Below are 24,373 nucleotides of genomic sequence, written 5' to 3' on the forward strand. Positions count from 1 at the left end.
CTGATTATGTTAATAATTAGGGTCCATCAACATAGCAGTGGTTTAGGTTCGTATGTGTTTGCGTACAATGTCCAATTAAGATAGCAGAATAACTCATGCAGAAGTAACGTATCAAGACACGTAACGGCCCAGGACCAAAAAACGGGCAAAAAGTTAAAATTTTAGTGAGTATTGAAGTTATAAATCGTTAAGGTAGAACATCAGCTTAGGGAAAAACCTAGCGGTTATGTCCGATGTACGTAAGCAAAAAACACAGAAAGCAAACGGATCAGCTGTAAAAGCTGTTTCCTTGAAGCAACTGAGCTTGAAGGTTTACGTATAGCAGTACTAAAAGTTTTAGAATATGAGCAGTGCCAGTTAAATTTCACAGGCAGCTTCACTACTCGTTCGTAAATGTGACATGAGATGATAACCGAAACCTTTGATTTGATTTCGATACGGAAAGTGACAGAATATTTGCGCAGGTTCCAATAAAGGCTCGGTAGGACGGCGGATCTACTTCGCACCATGAACCCTTCGACATTCCGCTATATCCATAAGGTGTCACTGGACCCCGCATGCAAAGGCCTATTCATCTTCTAGGACGTACGGTTGACAAAAGGCAATGTAGAATACTGTATTTTTATCCCTTAAATAATGGCTGCCGGTTACAGGCGGGATTGGCTAAGAACAGCTCTTTTAGCTTTCGTATTTGTCGCCAACAGGATTAGCAGTGATATAGAGGACAACAAATCATATCTCGAAACTCTCTATTTTGAAAGCGTACCGATGACGCGGGCAGTGTGTCTCGAAGCGTGGCAGACACAGGTGCTGTTGAATCCATAAAAGATCTTGCTTTTGAAAAATTGTCGCTCAATTGCTGGCGTCACAACAACACCATGTTACTTAGAGATAGGAGGAAGCCACGAACAGAATTACATTTCTAAGCCTTAATCATATTTAATAGTAATAATAAAGGACACTTTTATTCATATACTTACTAAGTTTTCGAACAAATGACGTCGTCCAATTTTGCTGTTATCAAATTTGTTATATATTCGTCGTACTAATTTCCTCTATGTTACAAGTGAATGCCACTTACTAGTAACTTATTGAATAGTATCTGTTAGCATCTGGTAGTTATCTGGTAGCAATACAAGCGCCATTTATGGTTGTATGTTTTGTTTAAAAACACACTTTAGGCAGATACAGTAATGTTATTATTTTAATGTCGGGAACGACAGCGTGCTGAACATACACCGGCTACTATCGAATCTGTACTGATGCGAAGGCAAACGCGAAGATATTGATCAATTTTTAATGAATTGACGGCTTCCAGGACAATTACTCTACTGAAACAAGCTTCGCACGCGCACTTTATTAACAATACTGTATTGTCAAAAAACGTGTTAACTGTCCTTCTATCTAGATGGCTTTAAATTCAGGTTACTTGGGTCGTCTGGGTCATTTGAAAGTGGGCATTTGACAGTCGGAACTGTGTTTACATTGTTTGAATAGCTTTATTTAGACTTAACGTTTCGTAGTTCTATAAAAATTCACTATAATTTATAATCTCGTTACGCTAGAAACATTCTAAGCATATAAACAATTGTATTACTATAGTACAGATGCACGGTCGCAAAAAACTTCCCGAAAAAAGATCCTGCGTGGAAATTTCGATGTGGACGATACTTTTTTTTTGTGACAGTCTACAAAAAAACTTGATACAATCATTGTGGAAGTTGAGCGAGACCAACAGCTACAACACTGCCAAGGGACTAAATATTCACCATCAAATTAACTTAAGAACGCCAGCTACAAAGAGAAGCCCGATCTTTTGGTGCCACACGAATCAGCCCAAATAGATTCACTCGACCGTACTTCCCTCTGCAAAACTGTACAGCAACTTAATCATTTCATCACGGGCGATAAAAAGTGTGCCACATACAACAATAATATGCAAATAAACACAACAAAAATAGGTTACACAACCTGTGGCGCTGACGCCAAAATTAGAGATGAGTCGCTATAGCCTGGCGAAACGATTGATTTGGACCTCTAGTGTCAACCGCTAACAAAATGAGAACAAACCATTGGAAAAAATCGATCAGAAGTAGTAAACGGAAAAGTATTTACCACCTTAACAACGAAAAAACCATGTACGTCTCGAGCTAGCTGGCAAAAATTGAGATCATTTCAATCAAAAATTTTAATACGTGCGCCGTATAGACCCCGTCATGCCCCACTAGATTATCATTTGTTTTCGCCTTTGTAGAGCCCCCTTACGGGTATTAATCTGAGGACTTCGCCGCGGAACTTTTCAATGGAAAGATGTAAAGATGATCTGTAACAATTTTTCACCCAGAATTTCTGCACTAATTGAATTACGGTGTTACCAGAAAAACGGAAGAAGGTTATCGATGGTAACGCCGCATATTATAAAAAATAAGACATATTCACTTCAGTTTCGGTTAAGACTTCTTTTTCTCTCAACGAGCCATTGTTAGTCAGTATTTTAGAGATTAAAATATCCAGCCATGAGAAACGTTAATGCCATTGAAAGCATGCTAAAGCTTTCATATGTCTGTTGTTGAACGGACTCACGTCCCATGTCTGGATCCAAGAGATCAGGTGATGGATAAACGCAATATAAGGCAGATCTCGTTCAAAAGAGATGGGTATGCCAAATAATCAGTAAGTATCCTCTCAGGTCGTTCTGCCATATACCTAGACAATCCCGAGCGCAGGTGTATACGCATAACCCTAAGGCACGCTAACGTTGCCTATCCTGAGCCAAAACAGGGCAGCCAAAGCACTTGTAACTCGACGGAGTTACGAGTGGTACCACTGCCACGGGCCGACGACAGGACAACGCTGACTCAATTTCCTCTCCTTCTATTTTTCCTGCTGTTCTTTACGCGAGGGAGCCATTGATGCGAAATGCATCCGCGAACCTTTCGGACGTCATATTAATGCAATAAAAGAGAAAAACAAAGCTGTCAATGAAACATTCAAATATCCTGGTTTTTATTTTACAGCTTGCAAACCAAATAAAACGAGACCACCGCATCAATATGCGTAACGTACTACCCAACGAGCTCATTTTTAGAACCAACGAGGCTTAATATTAAAGACGAAGCAGTATCTCCGGCCAGTTTCAAATTAACTTAGCCTCTACTTTATGTAGTGAAATTTTGCCCCATGCACCAGTTACGCTTATGATTATATCGTCCCTGGCTGAATAAGTATATTGACTAGTGTAAGCTAAGGCATGTAGCAATTCAACATGTAGTGAATAAGATCTGATTAAATTGTATTTCTCTATACACTGTTCGACGACATTAATATGGATTGTAACGATGCATAACTGACTGTATCGTACCATGTTTTCTAGCGAATAAATGTAAATTAAGTGAAAGATAACTATTAGCCTAAAAAAAAATAGTCCATCTTCAACGATATCACCGTTATCTGGCTAGAAAGCTACCATAAAACGCATCATCTAATTTGGTTGATTAGAGAAGCCAAAATCCTGCTGTCAGATGTATATTCTGTTTTTTTTTTCCGTATTTTTCCGCCACAATTTCCGTATTATATAGATTTACAGTTCTTAATGCTGAATAGTTATTTGACATTGGTCAGCTTTTCATCGTTTAATAGATTGCCCTATAAACTAAAATACATGTGAAGGCTGAACGTAGCACATTTTAAACAAGCAGCCTACGGCCTTTGGTAGGGCTGTCAAACGATACACGTTTGTAATTAAACGGATGTTGCAAAGGGCTAAAAACCGAAAAGTGTTCAACAATCCTTTCCGGATTAATAACATATCTGAACTAGTCAGATACCTAATATGGCCAATACGCTCAGATCTTAATTAGTACCCACTGCCGTTTTAGTTACTTGTAGGCAACATTTAAAAGATTAGTAATTAGGAACCCTTCGAGACAGCTTAATGGTAGCGTATTTTTCTGCTAATTGTAGGTACACGTGATGGTTTATGTTCGAACCCACAAATAGACATATGCTTCACTTCGTGTTGGCAGCCAGTCGGCTCATGGAATGTCTAGTAACGGTACGGGACATAAACTCAGCACATATAGTACTTTGAAATCAGCGATCAGCGACGGTATAGAATCAATGATATTCAATCATCGTTTCGTGCTCATCGTGCGCAGTTCTACAACATGTGAATCTAAAGCTAATGTTGAACAAATGTATACATTGAAACCTTCTATTGTACTTGCAAAAAATTAAGTATTTTCCCCCTTACTTGCTAGCGCAATCCAGGGCTAATAAAGTTTTCAGATGTCACCTAAATTTCTCTCGCATAGGCCAAGGTGCCATAATGCCTCGTTTGGGGAATATGCAACGTTAGATGTTCGACATACTAATAAAAAGTGAAGACTCAATCTGTCTGGTTGATTTACATCCGACGCTTTCGGAAGAAATCAATGAAAGCTAAAGATGTCGTTCTATAATACGTCTATAAGAAAGAGAAGGTATTAAGGCACATACTCTGCAACAACTTATTAACGCTTAAGAAGTTAACGCTTTTGCAACTCTAAAACTTTGAATTAATTCCCCTTGCCTCGTTTTTCCCATTTGGTTTCAACCTGATACATGCACGATTCCATTGGGTGTTGTAAATGGAACAGGAATAAATATATAAAGAAGAAGATCAGACGCTTAGCTCAGATCTTCATATGCTATTGATGCCAACTTCAATACAACCAACAGACTTTGCAGCACAAAAATACTGCACATGTGCCTTCCACCTTTAAAAACGAAACGATCTATTCACATTGTCATGCTCCGAAAGCCGGATATTTGCCTTCATCAGACTTTGAGCTCACAGGCTCGATATTAATAAAAAGAAAGTGCATTTCCTGGCAAAAAGCTATTGGCCAACAAACTTTCGATGAACAATAAATTTTCAGCGGTCGCCCATTAGGTGGAGGCTAACCATAAACAGGCATTGTGTGGCTGCGATTAGAACGTGGGTGAAACTTGTTTGCATCCATTGACAAAGGCACAGTCATAACAAGTGAAAGGGACCAATGCAAGAGATTGTCAAGAAACTATCTAATGCTTTGTAAAGCTAAAAGGTTCTGTACAAGATCCATACCGGGGGGGGGGGGGCAGAATTAGCAACACGAAGAGAGTAACCGTGTACATAAACTGCACTTCCTTCGCATTCATTTAAATATAGCTAAGTCAAAGAAAAAAAAAGATGAAAACCAACAAATGTATGGAATGATCAAATTAAAACCATAATATTCTTCATATATCAGCGATTGTCACCATTAATTAGACAGTTGTGCGCAAAATGCCATACATTTGGCTGAATAATGAAAAAACCTATTCGATCGCTTCAAATTTTTCTCACTTTTTTTTTTAAATAGTCTGTTTAGGCTAAATATCGGTGACGCGCGTGTGATTAAGACAGCAGCAAGTGGACCCCTCTCGCCGTAACAGGTCCCTAATAAACGAACGTCAAAAAGCAACGAAACGAAACGAAAACAAATTAATACTTCAATGTATTGCTCGGAGTTGCGCAGACCAGTCATTGTTGGCTGTGTTAATGAGACACGGAAAAAGACGTAACACTCTGAAGTTTATGCACTTTGAAACTTCTGGTATGTGTGAAATCTGCTGGCATAGCCCATAAGAAATGCAGACTTTTCGAGGTAAATTAAATGTCATACAGGTCAATTATGGCAGATATGAATGTATAATACACTAGAGACTATGGTTGAGTAGGGTTACTCTCTCATTTTCCTTAGAATGACAGTGAGTCTTTCTTCACTACAATCAAGTTAGGGATGATCGAGGTTTGCATGGACTGCTAACCTGGATAAGACTAGCTGCCATTCCGCAATGCTAAGTAGACATAGTAGAATTACTAGTGACACAAAATAGCTTTGCTCATCATAAAAAACCATGTACTTAGTGAGGCTATATTTAAATATATCAGTCAACTTGTTTCTTAATAAAACAATTACATGTCGATACTTTTAAGCTATTTTAATATGGTTAGTAGTTAAACTATTCCTCTGATTTTAATACACTGCACTACGGCAGCTTGGAATAAATTTGACAACGCGTTCTGTTCAAGATCTTCAAAAGTTTGCCACAGTATAGAGTAGTAGTTTACACAAGTAGTCTATAAACAACATAGAAATTGTATTTTACAAAAATAAAGCATTTATAATTAAAATTGACTTTCTTGAAAAGCCAAATGTTTTTCCATTAACTTCATACCATCAATTAAATAAAATCTAACCGACTTTTATAAAATATAGCTAATTACAGAAGCACCTTTCAGCAGCAAGAAACGAAGCAAACTACAAACTATGACTCGCATTTATAATTAGATTCGCAGTATAGTCAAATAATGGTTCAGCCAGAATTTTGATATATAGAAATGATGAAGATATACAGAAATAGGACCTAGAAGTGGTGCAAGTGGGGATACACGTCCGCTAAAATCGATGCTCGTGGATTAGTAGAACGATCTAGAGTTTTAGCTGACCGATGTATCGAAACGATCACGCTATCTTGGAGAAGCATCGTAATCAAGCTTCAATTAACGAATGACTGGGTTGATGATCAATGCCAGCAAAAAAATCTGCTAATGGAAACCAAAGGCTAAGTGCTCTCCTACATAGGGTTACCGGGAAGTACCTGTGTACAATTTTATCCCTACATCCGCCCCGTACAGGGAATTAATTTTCCCTACCCATGAAAAATTATATCAGCCAAATCTCCTGCCAGGTGTGCAGAACTCGATGCTGTTAATCAATCACTTCGCGCGGATGCTGTGTTAGTTCATGTATTGTTTTTATTGTTGAATATAGATTCTGTCCTTGATATTATTCCATAGAAGGAAATTGAGAGGAGTCAAATCACAATGGCCAACTAAGTGACATCCAGCCTGAACTTGCCATCGATTACTGCTACCGCTCCATTGTTGTTTTCAAAGGAACTTTGGCTCTATAAGCTGCACAGGGATTCTTAGATGATTACTCGACGCTCATTTTCGGGTTTCCCCAAATACGGCTAGGATTTCAACTCGTTTTGCTGAAGCTGTTCAGCTTCAGCAAACCATCAGCAGATCATCAGTTGTGCAATTTATGTGTGATTAATCCTGGTCACACTCGTCCTCGACCAAGCGGTAAAATTACTTTCGTAGGTCCGGATCATTTTCATTGATGCTATATATCGTTGGTGGAACGTAACTTATCCATTTATAACGCCCTAAAAGGCTGATGCCAATCATAATTGTCTTACAAGTTCGTCGGATGCTTTCTCGGGACATCCATGGTATAGGATGTTTGGCAAGAATAAAAGACTCTTGCATCACAGATGCGATAAGATGAGTTATGTAGCAAAACCTACCCTACATGTAACATAATAATTCGGTTAATTCGTATTTTAGCATGTCCAGTGTCGGGTGCCCCCCTTGAACATCAGGTAAAACATCACTAAGCTCCTATTCAGCATCCCGTCTTCACACATAGTGATTACAGGCATATCCGTATAGTGTACACACGTCTAATACGAATCGCCTTCGCTGTGTAGGCCGGGATAGTTGGTAGCCGCACAGAAGAACGATGAATGCCTGCCTATCCATCCTACGGCTTGCAGAAATAGAGTGGCATCACGGCAGGCGTTCCGTACTGCATAATGAAGCAAACCGTTTTTGGGTTACGTTAAACGAATGTCACTGATCCCGGCGCAGCTGCTACAACTGCTGATGCTGCTTTTACTTCATCATGTGCGATCTTCATCTGGAGGCGACGTCCTCTACCACTGCAGTCCGCTCCACCTGCCATCCCCGTCGCCGGCGAGTCATATGGCGTATATGTAGCGTCGCATTGACACACAGCTAGTCCATTAGGCCTAGCTTTGTTTCTCCCGGATCCACTGACTCACTCCGACAGAATGCGCGTACAAACGAGCTATTTCCACTTCGCTTATAAACACCTGGCGAAATAATCTATACCGGAGCGTAATTACGTGTGTTTAGGGTCATATGTAGATAATCACTCATGCGCATGCCTTTGAATATGCTTTTGTGTCCATAGTTAACTAAAGCTACTTTACCGTCCGCATTACGTCCAACGCCCTGCAGGAGGAATGTTGACCTGAATGGCCCAATAAGTTTATATCTGTTATATCCTATCTGTTTCTCATTAACAGAATCTGCACGCAGGTGTCAACTATCACTGAATTAGAATTTTTTTAAAAATAGAGAAGCTATCAAAACTACTTTAATACTAGAACTACAATAGCTGTGTGTTTACCAGGACCATACGCCAAATAAAAGTATCTAGTATTGTATCACGGATAACCTTGGACGTAAGTTGGCGAATGAGTAGAGTTTTATTGTGCTAGATTAAAAGTAATATAATATATACTTTGAAAGACGCGCATTCATTGGAAAAGTTCCTTTACAAACGACGACCTTGTAAGGACTACTATTTCGACAAGGCTGAGACCTATGAAAATATGATCGAAAGTTACAACTTCCAAGGACAATTATTTTAAACTATATGAATATTGCTTTGTCAGTCACATATAGACAATATTGTATTGGCCGCTAGGTAACTTATAACTGTTACAAGTGTCCAAATCAATCGCTCAAAAATGTTTTTTTGCACAAATAAATTAGCGCTCATTCAGTCCATGTTGCCCAATAACAAAAGTAGAATATAAGCGTGCATCCTGCGGGAGAAACGTTCATACACGAATGAACATTGCAACAATATACGCTATAGATATACAACGATTGCACTGTTCAGAAACTCATTTGTGCTCCCGTTCGCGGACGTTTGTAGAGCGGATAGTCAGCGCAAGACGAATACTACAGCCTGTTCATTGGACAACAGCTGGGGCACTTTCCCTTTGTAATTATCTCTACAGTTCCTGCGACCCATCCCAGTCTTATCGCAGTTACTTTTTACTCTTGTCACAACTTCCAAACGAAGGCCCCAGGACCTTTGGACGGTCTGTCAAATGCTTCGTCATGCTTTTATTGGCTGGATCTTTACATGGAGCTGTTTCTACCGCATTTGCGCCTCTTACTTTGTTCATCTATGCGTCTTGGCCTATATCACATCAGTCGATTTCGCTAGTGTTGGCTGGATACTGAGGTTTTCTTAATCGTAGGCTACGATTATTTATCATCGAATATGAGTAAATCAGATGCGCAGGAAATTCGACCCATCTGCAAGTCCAATTCGCTGCTTTTTTTTATTTACGTAAGGGCAATTTGGTTTACTTTCTGTTATCGACTACAGGCAACGAGAAAAATTATCGGCGGATTTCTCTGAGACGTGGTTAACATGATCCCTCTATTTCCTAATAATAAGCGTGTATCGCTGAAAGTGGAAACTCAAAGGTAAATGTTAGGTCAGAATCGCTATTTATTTAGTCAATTGTAAAACGTGGCAGGATCTGACGTATGCGAGCCAGTGGGATATGCTTATGCTGACTAAATGATAGCACTAGGTCCAAGCTTCGTATGTATTGAAGGATGACAACACACGCTGAAAGAGGATATGACCTAGGCTCTATGAATTAAATTAAAATTAAACAGCGTAAGTATTATTCCCTTAGAAATGAAGTACCGTACACATTGTGTCCTTCAGAGACTGGTTTCACTGACGCATATGTGCCTTTAGTTACGCCATTGGTTGTAAGGATAGAATTCATAGTAAAAGCTGCGTGCTGTTTAATGATTTATTTTATGGTTTGTTGCAGGATTAAAACCTTTCAGGATCACTTCGATTATCCATGGTAACCAACGGTGGGTATAATATAAATTTTTGCTCCTTCTCGCGCACAGTATTCTTTCTATTAACTCTAACAGTGAGATTCGAAGATATGCTTCTGTCTTGAGCCTTGCATTTCTTGTCAGATCTCAGATTGTTAACGATAAATTTTCCAACCCTGGTATTCGTAATAAACCTAGAATTCTCCTAAAATGTTTCCTAGGATCTCTCAGCCTTTTAAATGTATGATAATTAAAGATGTAGATAGCTCTGGTCTTCAGCCTACTGTGAGAAATAGAAACGTCACCACCTTGATTAAAGCTGTAGGAAATGTCTTGTTATGAGAAGCTAGTACGTTTAGATTGCAGCATCCTTGCGAAGCACGTAACTGTGGACGATAATTTCCGCCTCACAAGCAGGCCGCATTATTGAAGCACAGAGCGGAAGCTGCTCCCTTCTTTGGACCAGTCCAGCTTTTCTTTATCTTGAAGAAGGAATACTGGCATTGCACATCGCCAAGTTGTCACAAAGCGACAGGCGGGAACAGGAATAATGCCGACCTTGACAACAGATTCAGTCCTCCAAATCGATATGAGCCCCTACAGTGAGCTTATCAGCAATGTAAGACGGTAAAGGCAAAACGAGATACAATGGAACGTACCACTTCAACCAATATACGCCTGCCACGCATTTTCCTCTATCTATTTATATGAAATAAAGGAGATGATCAGGTGTCGCTACTCCAGGCCCTATCAACAACACATACTGCAGAAATAACGACTTCAATTACTTTAAATCGATGTTTGTTATCGCAATAATCTTGTATCGGGAGTAACGAATTCACATTTTTATAATACGTACTAATATCTAGCACGTATGTACTAATTTTCAAGCGTAAACAACTGCGTAAAAGCCTTCACCTCTTCACGGTAATAATGCATCGCCTCTTCAATGCCGTTCTTTTTTATAGTGAAAACCCAGTGTCTCAGTCGCATCAACCGTCGAATTCATCATATTTGGTCTGCTGCAAGCCCAAGTAACACCCGAATATAGAATCATTTAGGACGATCCATCAAATTCCAGAGCTGGGCTTAAGTCTATGTTAGTTAGAAAACGTTATTATAGTGTAGAAAATAACTGGTCAGAAAACGGTCAAAAACTAAAAAAACGTACGATCCAGCGTCGATTACGTCAAGCGATAACTGGGATGTGGGCGATTTAGGCGCGTGCTTTGACACAAAGTGAGATTTTCGATTTTTTTAGATTGCTATAGAAACAGCAACACATTGTATAGAATTATATAGTACATAACGATACAGGTTTCGATTAATGCGTGCTTATGCTTAGCCATGTACTTCGATGGCATACACTCTTAAAAAACGGAAAGTAAGTTATGTATATATAACTGGATCCCTATAGCAGCGTTTCAATAACTGTTTCAAACTCGCTAGCCAATATAGATGAATGTATAGAGGCAGGTCGATGGTGAACATTACCAAGAAGAGTCTTTGTTGTTCAGGCCGTGGCGCTCTATTGTTTCCTCATAACTATCTAACGGGTCGGGATCTACACAATAAATGTTATGATCGCCACGTCGCAAAGTAACTTTTGTAATATAATAGTATTAAATAATATATTTATTAACATGTGTGACTGAATAAGCAAGAGAAAATTAATGATGTTATACATTATTTTTTTATGGGTGAAAAACGCAATCAGATCTAGTTTGAGCTGGCTGATCCTTTGAGTTTTCAGCTAGATAGATTAGAATAACGGCATCTCCGAGCATTGCTAGTGCAATCAACAGCTGAAGTACTTGAACTGTGTTTAAGTCATAAAACAGATCACTTAACGGACAACTGCATTCAACTTAGTACCATCAGTCACCTTGATATGGTATCGCTACTGTAAAATAATCGTGTAAAATAAATTTTTCCTCTGTTTCGCAGCTTTTTTTTTTATTTCCGCTATGATTTATCTAGTTAACAAACACTTGCAATAATTGCAAGTATAACTCATGAATGAATACTGAATTATTGTTATTTTTGATACGAAGAATTTACGAAGTACTAGGGAAAAAATACAGATTTAGATTTCAATGATATATCATCTCTTCTACACAACAGATCTACGCTCCATACAACTTAAACCAACTTATCAAAAATTCCCTATTTTTTTTTTTAGCGATGTATACCTTCTACATTATAATTAATTATGTTTTAATTGAAACTATATCTATTTGAGAGACAAATGTGTGTCCGATTCGAACAAAATTTTGATACACATTATATTAGCAAAAAATACATTTGCCGCAAGTCGATAAATTAAACGGATATTTCAAAGGACCAATATTCTTTCTTCTTCATTGACTTCAACGGTTCAAACCTTTTTCGATGCATTTATTACTACAGTAATTCAGGAGCAACTCACTACTAAGTGTGCTTTTGAGAACACTTTCTAAAAGCCTTTTCTTGCAAATATGAATAGCCACTTCACCTGGCTGTTTGTCCACCCTGTACACTGGCCGTGTCATTGTAGCTTTATACAAGACACTTGCCTTTGCTTGAGATGCACAGGTCACGAAGAACAAGCATCTTTCATAAGTTAGTTGTTCAACTATTCAGTATTTTTATTTGTTTTATCTAATCAACTGATTTATTAAAATTACCATTATCTCTGATATAGGTAGTTATGCTGCAACGACCAGCTTCTCTTGTTCAGTAAAAATATATAAAAAAAAAAATATTTACACTCTCACTTTGCGAAAGTTCAGTTGTAGCGTGTTTGGCACCTTCTGTATAATCAACGTTTCAAGCTTTACGTCCGGTATTACCAGGTATTATTAAGTTTAACAAAATTAAGGACACGTGACATGATCTAGGTTCGAAACTGAGTAAAAACACATTTTATGTTAACGGTTTATAGCAGAAACTTAACGGTAGTACCGGACGCAAAACTCCAAACTATTAGTCGGGAAATAGAACTCCGTCTAGTGACAGATTTAGGCTTTCCTTTCGTTGGTGTTAGGACCAGAAAGGGGTTTTATTTTACTGACAGCGTTTTCTTTTTATCAAACAAATACGTTTATTTGTTCATTTTCCCACCACTTGACCGTACAATATGCTATCATAATGCAAAAAAGCTTATCTGTCTCGCACGTGGGCTTGACATTGGAAAAAAATTTGTTTTGATCATCGTGATTTTTTCGATAACACTTACACTGTACCATTCGAATTAGATAACGGCCAAATCCTTTGCCAAAATAAATCATTTTTATATAATATATAACATTAATATATAAATAATAAAATAATTGTTGTAGTCCATATCTCTGTTATAATCGCGGAGTCGTTTCCGCGTAAAAATGTCCGTCCACTATCTACCTTGTGTACGTATAAGCAGGCAAGTTTTTTGAGGCCAAATTGAAGGCCCACGAAAGGCAGCAGCAGATAGTAATGGGAGTAGACGAGTACGACACCATGTTCACAAGATTCGATTATGCTTTACCACGCTGGAAGTCCCCTACAATATCTGTGTTCGCTACCAAACTTAATTGTATAACTTACTTGTCCGACGTTCGTAACAAATCGACAAATGCCATATACAAATTGAAGATTTTAGACTTTTGTCTATGTATGCCAGAGAGTCTCTTAGAGAGCATAAGCGTGTCTGTCACTTGCTGGGTTAACCAATCAATCCATAACGTGCATATGCTGTAATCAAAGCAACAAGCATTCAATAAAGGGACGACTGAAGTTAAGTAGTGATTTATACGACACAAATCAAATTAATCAAGTGCTACGATTATTGCAAGAAAACACGAGATTTCGTAGCACGTAGGACACGAACAATAGTCTTTGCCTTGGGCTCAGCCGCACTATTTTTCCCTCTTCCCTAATAATTTATCGTAGGAATATTCACACACGTGTGTTTCTTATCGGCACGAATTATTCCATCCGTAGACGTATCGCAAACGCGATTACAAAATGGTGATTTAAAGGACGAAATCAATTTCAAAGCTTTTAAGTTGAAATCAACCGACTCGTCAAGGAAATCATTCGCCCCTGAACTGATAAACATTATATGCAGTTTTATGTAAGCTAAAACTTGGCTGGTCATGTCTAATGCTCTCGGGTGAACACCAATCCCAACATATATTCATTTCTATCGTCTGCTGATCTAGCATGAGAACACATTATCAGAAGCTCAACACGATGTAGCGTTTATAATCAAATCGACTACCCGGAAATTATATTCGAATTCAACGTTCAACATATATTTTTAAAGTCTGCATATGCAGTAAAACGTGGTGAAAACACTTCTTCTATCCTTTCATTATGGGAGTTATACCTTACCTCTTCGAGATTTTTCTTTATATTCCCCATATCTATTCTGTTGTTTCGTACGTGTCAGTATCTCCAAGTGGGCCATAGATGACCAAAGATATCTAACATGAAGATTCAGACTGCGATTCAACGAAGCACAATAAAAGCACGACTTGTCTTCGAGATCGTGAGTATTTCATTTGATCCCACAGTGTTCATTGTCTCTGCCGACGATAACAACACGTGTTATGTCAACGGTCGCCCATCACTTTTGTTGCCGATTCAAAGCAAACATGAGTGGTAAGAAAGAGCAACCCCAGTCTCGTGCTACGGCAACATAAAAAAATTGACGCCACTAGCACGTAGCGATAGATTTCGATATACCCTGTAGCATACATGAACAAAGATTGTCTGCTGTTGGCGCTATCCTAATGTTACCCCCAACCGTTTCCTAACACACTATTCTGCTTACCCGCCCTTCTCGAAGGTCACCGAACCTTCAATCTAGTCTCCCGCGTACTTCTTTTGGTTTTAACAAAGCTTCCCGCTCGCTCTAGCGGATGGCTGTTATTCACTGATCGAAATGGCAACGCAAAAAACGACCGCACTGCGTGACCAAGTCATAACTTGGACAGAACGTTACTTGCTGGCCAAATATTCGAAGGGACGACGGTTGCCTCGAAGTGCCCCGGGGCAGTTCTCTATTGTCCTTTTCTCCGCCCTCTCTTCTCTGCCTGCACTCCCCCTGTCTGTAGTGTAGGCTCAACCCATGTCCTAACTTTCGTTTCGGCGGAAACAGTTTACTTACTTTGACAGAGCTTGTTTGCATTGTTGGACCGCGCGCCAACTAGAGAAGCAGCGGAGCAGTAGGACGGGGTGGAAACATAGCAGAGTGAAAAACGGGAGAATGGATAAGAGATAGCGAAGGAAAGGCGAGGCAGTCAGATAGCTACGGTAGGCACGAAGTAATGCTTCTAGTATAAATAAAGGTTTCTAGAAGCGGTAGTGGGGTGCTGTTGGCTACTGTTGTATCTTGCGGAACCCTGCCGATAAGACCTGAAACAAGAAGCCTGGCCACAGGCAATGGAAATTGGATACGAGACGATCTTGAGCGTCACCGATACATTGAACAGTGGACAAGCCTCCCTCTGCAGAACGATTTCCTTCTCACCGTTTGCTGTGTTATACACACGAGACAAAGACACAGAGGAAAAACACGTGATATTAAGCTACTGATGTGAAAGTAAGCTGCCGCTGCTTGCCCAAATATTTTAGACATTGACTATTTGCTGGTTGTCTATTAACCCGTTTGCATTTGAGGTAAAACGAGGAACGTCGTGTTTCTAGATAGTTATTATTCCTTTGCGTTTTCATTTAAGTAATTTTTATTTAAAGCGAGTATTACGCGTCACCAGTGCTCTATGGATCGCAATAAAAAGTATTTCAAACTTGGCTAGCTCTTCCTCGCGTTTTTCAAATGTTGATTGGTCTTTATTCAATTTGTGCTTGCCAAATAATCATCTATATTCTAGCGATAAACGTTTCTTGCAGCATTAGACATCACCCGTTAAATACTGAAGATCGCAGCATGCATGCAAACGGGCGATCGCAAAACAATGACGATCTTCATAGCAAAGCACCATATATGTGTTGGTATATTTTTGTAAGCTTGTTCGACCCCTTTATCCCTAAATAAACACGCTTCATTTAGCCCATAGTATGTCGAAAAAGGCTAACTCTATGCCCTGTATGAGCTAGGGCTAGTTACAAACGACAAAAAGACTGTCATCGTCGTCCTAACGTGATTTTACGCTTTCTTTATATTCTTGGAGTACACAAAACTGTCTGTGACAATTCAAGCTATCGATCTCACTAACGGGACACCGCACTGAAAATATATGTGATTTTATTTATACTCCGTTCGATGTCTCCCTGATCATCACGCTTACGAATAGTTACGTTGGCTTACTTATAACTCACTCGAAACAACGTCCAGACAACAATATTATTATGATATACATACCACGAGACAAGAACTACAGATATAAATAGTTCTTATGATCAATATATGTTGTTTCTTGTCTAGGTGCCTTCTGTAAGCTATGGAGGCTAAAAATTGACTTTGTCTCTTCCAAGCCTTAAGCCTTTTACTAACAATCTTCTACGCTATGGGCATTGCCAACGCACTTGTTGCCGCCTAGATTGGCTTGAGGGCATTGCCTTAGGTAAGGCTGCTAGTAGACTGCCCAACTCTTCACCTTTAGATTGGGCGTCGTTGTCATCGCACTGGAAGGGTCTGACAAAAAAAGGGACAAGTTACATGCTGCCTCGTTGAACGTAAATTTTTCAAAGTAGCAATTTAGAGATTACAACCTATATCTGATTCCCTTGTCTAAGTGGCTAAAGAAAATTACTTCCCAACAATTCTTCTACTAGTCGTCTTAAAATAATTCGTATGTTTTTTCCGTTATAAAATTTGACAGTCTCTATAATTGCCATAACATACCCGTTTAAATGGCATTTGTGCTGGTGAAATTCCTCGGTTTAAAATCATTTGAAAGCACTTTATGGTAAATTACCAGGCATCATACATAATACGGCTCTCTCAATTCGAAACTCACGACTATCAGACTTCGAATACTCATTTTGCTCTCAAATGCGACACGACTATCAGATGATATAGCCTGCCATAGCCTGAATAAGTGTTTTAATTCCAGAAGACATACAGATGTATCAGCTAAGTACAAGTCGTAGTACAAGACTCGACGAGCAGCCAGTCATAGGCAAAAAGTCTCAACAACAAGGTTTCTTTATAGGCCCGCATAACATTTAGATCTCAAAAACCGTAATCATCAGACAATATTCAACAAATAGCCTTATTATCCTGACGGGAATTTTGAAAATTGGCTCTTTTTTGTTATTGAAACTTTTATTCAGTCAACCTAGGAGTCAATTGCCAGACAAAAAAAGAGTTCTTTAGACGGGCGTGCTTAGGATAGACGATATAATCAATTTTGACATAACGCTAGATGATGTGCACATGCTTGGAATCTGCATACGGGAGCAGCGGCTTAAGGCAGAGCAAGCGTAACAGGACCAATCAGTTGGAGAGCGACTTTACCGGATCGGACAAGTGTATGAACATAATATAAAACAGCTGCAGCAGTAGTGGCACTGGTCTCCATGGGCACTGCGATATAAGTGCGTCCTTCACAGGAGTGCCGTTAGGAACTCCTATCGTCATATCGCAGGGCTTTCACCCGCCACGCACTCGACTCGAAATACAATCACATGGCGACGATAACAAAGCTTAGCCAGCTATTACCGCCGCTGCCACTGCCACTCCATGGCTAGCATCCTGCTGCTAACTTCTTGCTGTGACTTCCTTTTTGGCGCTTGGCAATTGTGCGCGTTCCGTATGCTGCCTCGTTTCCCAGAGGCATGTGTGGCCCATTGGATTTCGCACTTGCTCATCAGCTTCTTCTAATCTAGAGGAGCGCAAAGAATGGTACGGAGAGTTACGAGAAACCCAGCCTACCATGGGCCGAGGTTCTCAGGACATTGATGTTATACCCTCCCATACCCACGCTCTAACCGCCTGGTAGGCCACCGTACAGGATCTTGGACTTCTGACAGCCGTCTCCACAGCAGTCAACGGCCGATCACAGGCCTGGGTGACATCTGACTCGGGCGGAAGGGAAGTCCCTTTCATTGTATGCCATTCCCAACCGCCCTCGGCTTTAATCCGCTAGCCTTCCTGGCAGCCCGTCCACATCACAACCTTTGCTGCTGCTGCTGCTGTTGGTGTACTGAGATCAGGCTTCAACCTTGAAGCCTCTTTATTCTGACATCGAAGCCTTCCGAGAAGAGCGGAACGACAATAGCTATGGGTAAAATGTTAAAAGAGCGGGCGCTATTATTACTATAACTGGTTCAAGAAAACGGTAAACTACTGTCACCTATATTCTGTGGGCACTCTTGCCTTCTTGGGCGACATTGCTCTCCCCTACTTCTGTTCGCAAAACCCCCGCCATTAGTCTGCTTATTCTATGATAGCGGTAGCGGATGGGTGCGGGTTGGCATAGTAACCTGAGTACACGCTTAGTAAATAGTGATGCAAAACGAAAAATCAACCGAGCATAAAGCTAAAAACATATTTAGTAACAGGGTAGCTAGGTGCATTAGCGTTTCGAATTTGTTGCAAGGTATAATCTTAGGCTTTGTTGAATGTGAATCAACATTGCTGTCATACCCGATAGAGAAAACACTTCGAAAAGTTCCTGAGTCTCATTAAAGATGACTTCAGTTAACTTTCGTATATTCGACATTGTAAAATTAGCGTTGACATCACAAAGAATAATTTCTTTTGAGGACATTCATATCAACCGCGAATTAGAAGCGCGCTTTGACCCAGCTCATCCTAATAATTGCAAATGGCACTTTTCAGTCGCACGATTTGCTGACCCACGCACAGCATACGTCTGTATGTTACATACATAGCGCCTCCGGTAAAACAAGATGATTGCTTTCATATAACAGGTTCACACTAATGGCCGCAGATTTTTCTCGTATAATTCCAAAATGGAAAGCTGCTCCTGTGTTCAGACAGTTACCGCTGCGGTCTAAGTGAGCGTCCGGCCGAAGTGTAAATAGATATCACCTATTCATCCATGAACGCTTCATCTCCTATAGAACAGTCTCTTCTATAACGGACGCTTGAAAAAAATAGAGATACTTTAGAAAAATTATTTTTTTACCACTAGCAAAAATGCACCAACAAGATCACTAGCGAATAGAAGAAAAAGCATTCAGATCAAGACATTACGATCAACTCAGGTCTACAATGTTCGAGCGAGCTCTTTTGTATTGCATAATATATATATATATATATACATATATTATTCGCAAAGTTTTTGGCAACCCCATCAGAATACAGCATAACTCATCGCCTGGTTGTAAGCAAGAGACGTACGCAAAAACAACCAACTTACACCAATGAACCGGCCTAAACTCAAAACTAACACAGTTGAGGTATTTTTTTTGTAGCCGGGATTTGAGCTAACGCCAAAAGGCCTTACCCGCTTGATGTATCCACACGAGAAATTTAAGCAATTAACTCCGGATATCGACAAACATGTAGGAACCGATTAGTTCATCTGTCTGCTAATACTTCATGCCCTTTGTCGCTGATTCTATAATAAGATGAGAACTCGGGCATCCAAAGCTAACACTGGCAAAGCTGAAAAAAAGAACAATGCCACAGCTGAATCGAGATTTAATGATGTAAAAGCTCCGGATCGCCTTTCCCACAGGATGATCGATTGTACCCTTCTGTAGCCAATAATGTTAGAACCCTACATAACTACAGCATTTACGTAGTGTTTGTGCTTATTCATTTATACCTGCATAGTTCCGACTTAGTGAAAAGATTACAGTCGCCCATCATCCACGTATAGTTCATAATATGTATATCTCGAAACGGCATCGGCTATGTTGATTATCTGGGATTCAGGCAAAGACTCTATCAGAAGAGAAATGTGCTTGCAAAAAACCGGGTCGAATCTAGTCATTTCAAAAAAATTTACCTCTAATAACCGCATACAACAGTGATATTAAATAGCATCGCATGAGTTAAAATTAGTGTTATATCTGTGTTTGGAGCACATTGTTGCCGCCCTGTATATTAGACATTCGACGGTACTTCGAAAAAGCCTTGTAAAGATTTGTACTGTAGAAGAAGCCGTCGTGCGATGCAATCGTTTTGAGAACTTCAGATGACAATGATCGAAGTCGATAAAAACAATCAACTCAACGATTTCACTTACTCACAATGGATGCTATTCGCGGCTTAAATCAATCAATGCTTCTGTCCATTAGTAGATACTTAATCAGAAAGGAACGAAGTATTTTACGGATCTTCTTGCCGGCGCTAAGCGATTTGTTAACTTTTTATTAAATTAAGAATTAGAACGTTGTGAGATCCTATGTGTCGTTGGACGTCGCATTTTTTCGTTCTTGGAAACTCGTCTTATAAGATTATAATAGCGACTCCTGTTTATCAACGCGCAATCGGACCCTCTAGTTGTTGAGCCAGCGCTCTTTAAGGTTCGTGACAACTAACCTTAACGTGGGTTAACCTGTGGCCATTTCCTGCGGGTCACACAACATTCTCGAAGAAGTTCTGCCTTTGACCAGTAACACTATGGTTGCCGGCACAGGCTAAAGTCAACAAAATTTCACAGTGTAGATACCTTACGAAAGCAATAAATTTAACAGTATCACCACGCGCGTACCCACTTATCGTTAGAGGTGCTTCATTTAGTTTAACGCTAGAAGGAACATTTAGAAATTCAACAAAACATGTTTTGTTTTTCTAATAGAATCAGTACGTACTAAGTAGACATTAATATGGCGCTAGAGACTGTAGCGCGTTGACTGTGCGTCCTTCACAAGCCGCCTCATCCATACGATGATGACAAAAAAGAGGGCACAGTTTAATTCATATTAGACAGTCTACGTTTAACACGTTCTTGTTATTCAATTTCAAGCTATTTTATTCATTCATTAGGTATAAGGATTTCATTGTAACGCTCATCATCCTATGTTATTCCATCCGATCTTGATAGTATTTTAGGCTTATTAAGTGGCAGTCCTTCCAAGGTAGATTTTAAACTAGCGTTGTGATTTAGTGTTCGATTCTCAGTGGCCCCCAATTTGAATCGGCTAGAAACAGCTGTGCTTACCCACACTTACAGATAAGAATTTTCAGTTTTGACTTTATGCGCGTAATCGAGAAAAGGTACTCTCAATGAATCCAAGATAGACATATTTATCATCTGTGAAACGCAGATTTATCGTTAGCGGTGCAAACGTAGCGATTCGGACTTTTGGATCGATGTACGACTTTAATAAAGCTGTGTATAGGGAAACATACGATTCAATATATTGACCAATAGCTAACGTAGATCGCATTAGGGAAATTGCTGAAATGCGGTTTGTCAACAGAAAGCAATTAAACTAAAAGTGCTAGCCCAATGATGTAGCAAGATTTGTTTATTTATTATAGGGTGTAGTTCTGAGAAATCTCTTCCTCCTAAAACGACTCTTACTTCACTCATCATCGACACTACTGGTGTGGTCAACTAGACCGAAGCTGAGGTTGCGAGGTAAAATGGGCTTGGTTATGAGGGGTTTGGTTCTCAATGAGATTACTCAGAAGACGTAGCTAATTCAATCTCGATGACACATACAGAGCGGTTAGGCTTTTTATACCAACAAAGGAAGCACGCGTTGTTTTTTCGATAGTGTATTTGGGTAACAACTTATAAAAACCTTTTCAAACATTTTTTTTTTCTTGTTTCGTAGAAACCGCGTATACGAGATGCTCATAATGATGAATTTTCTTCGAAGTCGTTAGTAGCCGGCCTATAACGAATGTACTCATGAAGAAGATTGTGAAACTTCAGCAAATTTGTGCCCTTAACATTACATCGATCCAGTTATAATTGTCTATGTTATACCCTATTGTATTATTGTATACAAATGTTTGCCAGCGGACAACTCAGTTCCTATCATGTCATCTAACATTGAATATCAATTGAGAATACTGAAGACCGTTCGTAAATTTCACTTCGTTATTCTTGGAAATATATATATATATATATATATATACGGTTGACATGAGACATGTTGATGATTGATGCATTCGATGAGGTCAGCAAAGTGTAACAAACAACTCAGGAAGCTGTTGAAGTCGACTCGAATATATGAGATTATCGAGTCGAGAACCCGTTTTAGAGATCTCTGTTGTAGGAATAACTGCTCTGTTGCTGTAATATTACATGGAATGGAATACATGTTAAACGATGTACAGTTGTTCCAAATCCATGTTCGCTCATTAACTTTCTACGGTGTGTTTTCCTACCACGGTTTCGACAATCATGAGACTGTACATCCGAGCGTGGCAAAACATACGTGTCGCGGTATTAGTCAGGTTTGACACAAAGCCCGAAAGAAGCTTGTGCCGCCCGACGCTTGCGTTTACTCGTGCTGCCAGCTGTACAACGATTAGGTCCTCTTGAAGCAGGCGTCTGTTTGGGGGTATGCTAAGCACACTAAACGTCGGAGATTCCCAACGTTCTGCTCCGGAGTTTTTCCTGTATGTAGTTAAAATCCAGCGCGGAACCAGACTTTGAACGTGACTTGAAAGGCAATCACGAACGCAAGGGCAAACTGATTGAAGGGTCTGCCACTCGAGGCGGTTCGAATGCGGGAACATGAGCCACTTTTAGTGGTTATACTACTATGGCCGTTATCTTCTGTTGAAAGATTTGTTATCCGGAATTAGCACTTTATTCTACAAGGGCATCAGGCTCGTTGTCCACAATCTCTGCTTCGAAGGACGACTTGGGCAAGAAGTGAATTTTTTCGGATACCGTTGTTTCCGTATCTTTCTTCCGTCTACGAAACACATTTTAACATTTTCGTTAAATTAACGTGTCACTGCTATATTCAATGCAGAAGTCGAGGATGGGAAATCGAACGAGACTATGATCGAAGCTCTTTAGATAAAAGAGAGCAATTTTATAAAAGTTAATGCATTATTCAACATGATGTAAGTTGCACGTGCAGAGCATACATGGGTAGTAATATAATTATAGCATATGTACTATTTATTTAAATTTTGTTCATGTTTATTCTGCACTCTATACGATGACACCCATACAGGCTCAGTCAGCCCACCAACGCGGGAGCGCCTTTTACAACCCGAGAAGAGTACGTTCTGTTCGTGTCAAAAAAAACGTTCGACCTGGCGTTAGTAACGCATACAGTATTAACGGCTGTCGTTTCTGTCGTAAACCAATACCTGAAAATAAAATTTAACCGATAAGGGATAGCGTTCTAGCATTTTCGTCCGACTATATTTCAAGCCGGATTAGAAGTACAGGCGAGAAGTCTACATTACGTCAACACATTTAGTAATAACCTATTCTAGTAGCTAGGAGTAAACAAAATAGTTACGTCGTAATTATCTCGCTGCTTTGACAGCTGTAACTATAAAATTAATATGACCCATCATTTGCAACAAATGATACGGGTTCTTAAATTTTTATTCTATATTATATATTATTCTATTATATATTTTATTTTATTTATTAAACAGTTTTCCATTCATAGCTTCTGGTGGAGTGAGATGCAAAAGAACCTATCCTTCACAATGGCTAGCGCCATATAGAATTTTCCAATAATTCTAACAACTATTATTAAACCGTAAAAGTGTAAACATATCAATGATAGAGGGACAAGACTTGTAGGTCTCTTAATAAAGTTCGTTGGAGTCTACTTAATCTAGGTATTTCCTAAGTGCACCCGAGGTTGAATACGAGGTTGTAAGTTAAATACAGAAAACGCGCCGACTGTATCCTCCTTCAAGAAGTAGCAAAAAAAAAAAAAGGAAAGTACAATTGGTTCTTCCACAGCGCGCAACGGTGTCCAATACGAAATAAGCCTTACAAAAAACAGGTGATGTGGGTACATATGCCTGTTGACCCATGCAGTATGAAATGGATTTCCTCAGACTCCAATCCTTTGAGAAATGAAATTGTACGATAGCAGAAAAGTATATATAAACAAAAGGCATTTTACGATCTCTAGAGAGAAGGACCGTCGTACTCCTGTAAGGCAATTCATCAGCTCAATTAGGGTTGACCGTAACTCTTCAACAAAGCACTGCGGCCCTTACCTCGTGGCACCGCTCGATATATCGTCGTTTACTGACTATACTATAAATACTATTGTTACTGCAGTGGCAGCTGAAATCGTGTTGCTTTTATTGACGGTTCCCAGGGAGTCTGTCGCAGTAGAAAAGGCTGTCTGTTTTTCGTTGGTTTCTCCGAGACGCCATCACCGCTCTGCAAGCCACCACCATCAGCAGCACTCGTTCCAGGCTATCCTTTTCTGACTGGTTGTTTCTACCAAATGGACCAATCAACAGACCTATTTACCCTGCTCACGATTGCAGCTAAAGTCCTTCGTGGCCTACCCTTATTTGTCCTACGCCAAGTTTGAGTGACTAGTGTAGTACACAAAACGGGCCTGGGTCTTTCTGTGCGGTTTCTCCGCCTTTACCGCCACTAAAGCATTGACTTCTTTTCTGCCAAAAGGAAATTACTTTTTCGTTGCCTGTACCTAGTCACTAGCGGTCAGATAGTAAGGCAGCCAGCCGCTACCGAAAAAGTAGGCAGCTGTAGCAGCAGCAGCAGCAGCTAAAGAGAAGCTCTCGCTCCTCGA

General features: G+C 39.7%; 1 protein-coding gene across 1 annotated transcript in view; it reads left to right on the forward strand.

The window, feature by feature from the left end:
• The window catches only part of Ktl (BTB/POZ domain-containing protein Ktl), a 103,271-nt gene extending 91,535 nt beyond the window's left edge, over positions 1-11,736 (forward strand). The window contains exons 6-7 of the mRNA XM_086969512.1: positions 9,748-9,793; positions 10,178-11,736. Of these exons, the coding sequence (XP_086825638.1) occupies positions 9,748-9,753 (6 nt within the window). The 3' untranslated portion in view covers positions 9,754-9,793; positions 10,178-11,736. The remainder of the gene's footprint in view (positions 1-9,747; positions 9,794-10,177) is intronic.
• Positions 11,737-24,373: the final 12,637 nt, after the last annotated feature.

Source organism: Varroa jacobsoni, unplaced genomic scaffold, assembly GCF_002532875.2.
Source record: "Varroa jacobsoni isolate VJ856 unplaced genomic scaffold, vjacob_1.0 scaffold_750, whole genome shotgun sequence".
Taxonomy (NCBI): domain Eukaryota; kingdom Metazoa; phylum Arthropoda; class Arachnida; order Mesostigmata; family Varroidae; genus Varroa; species Varroa jacobsoni.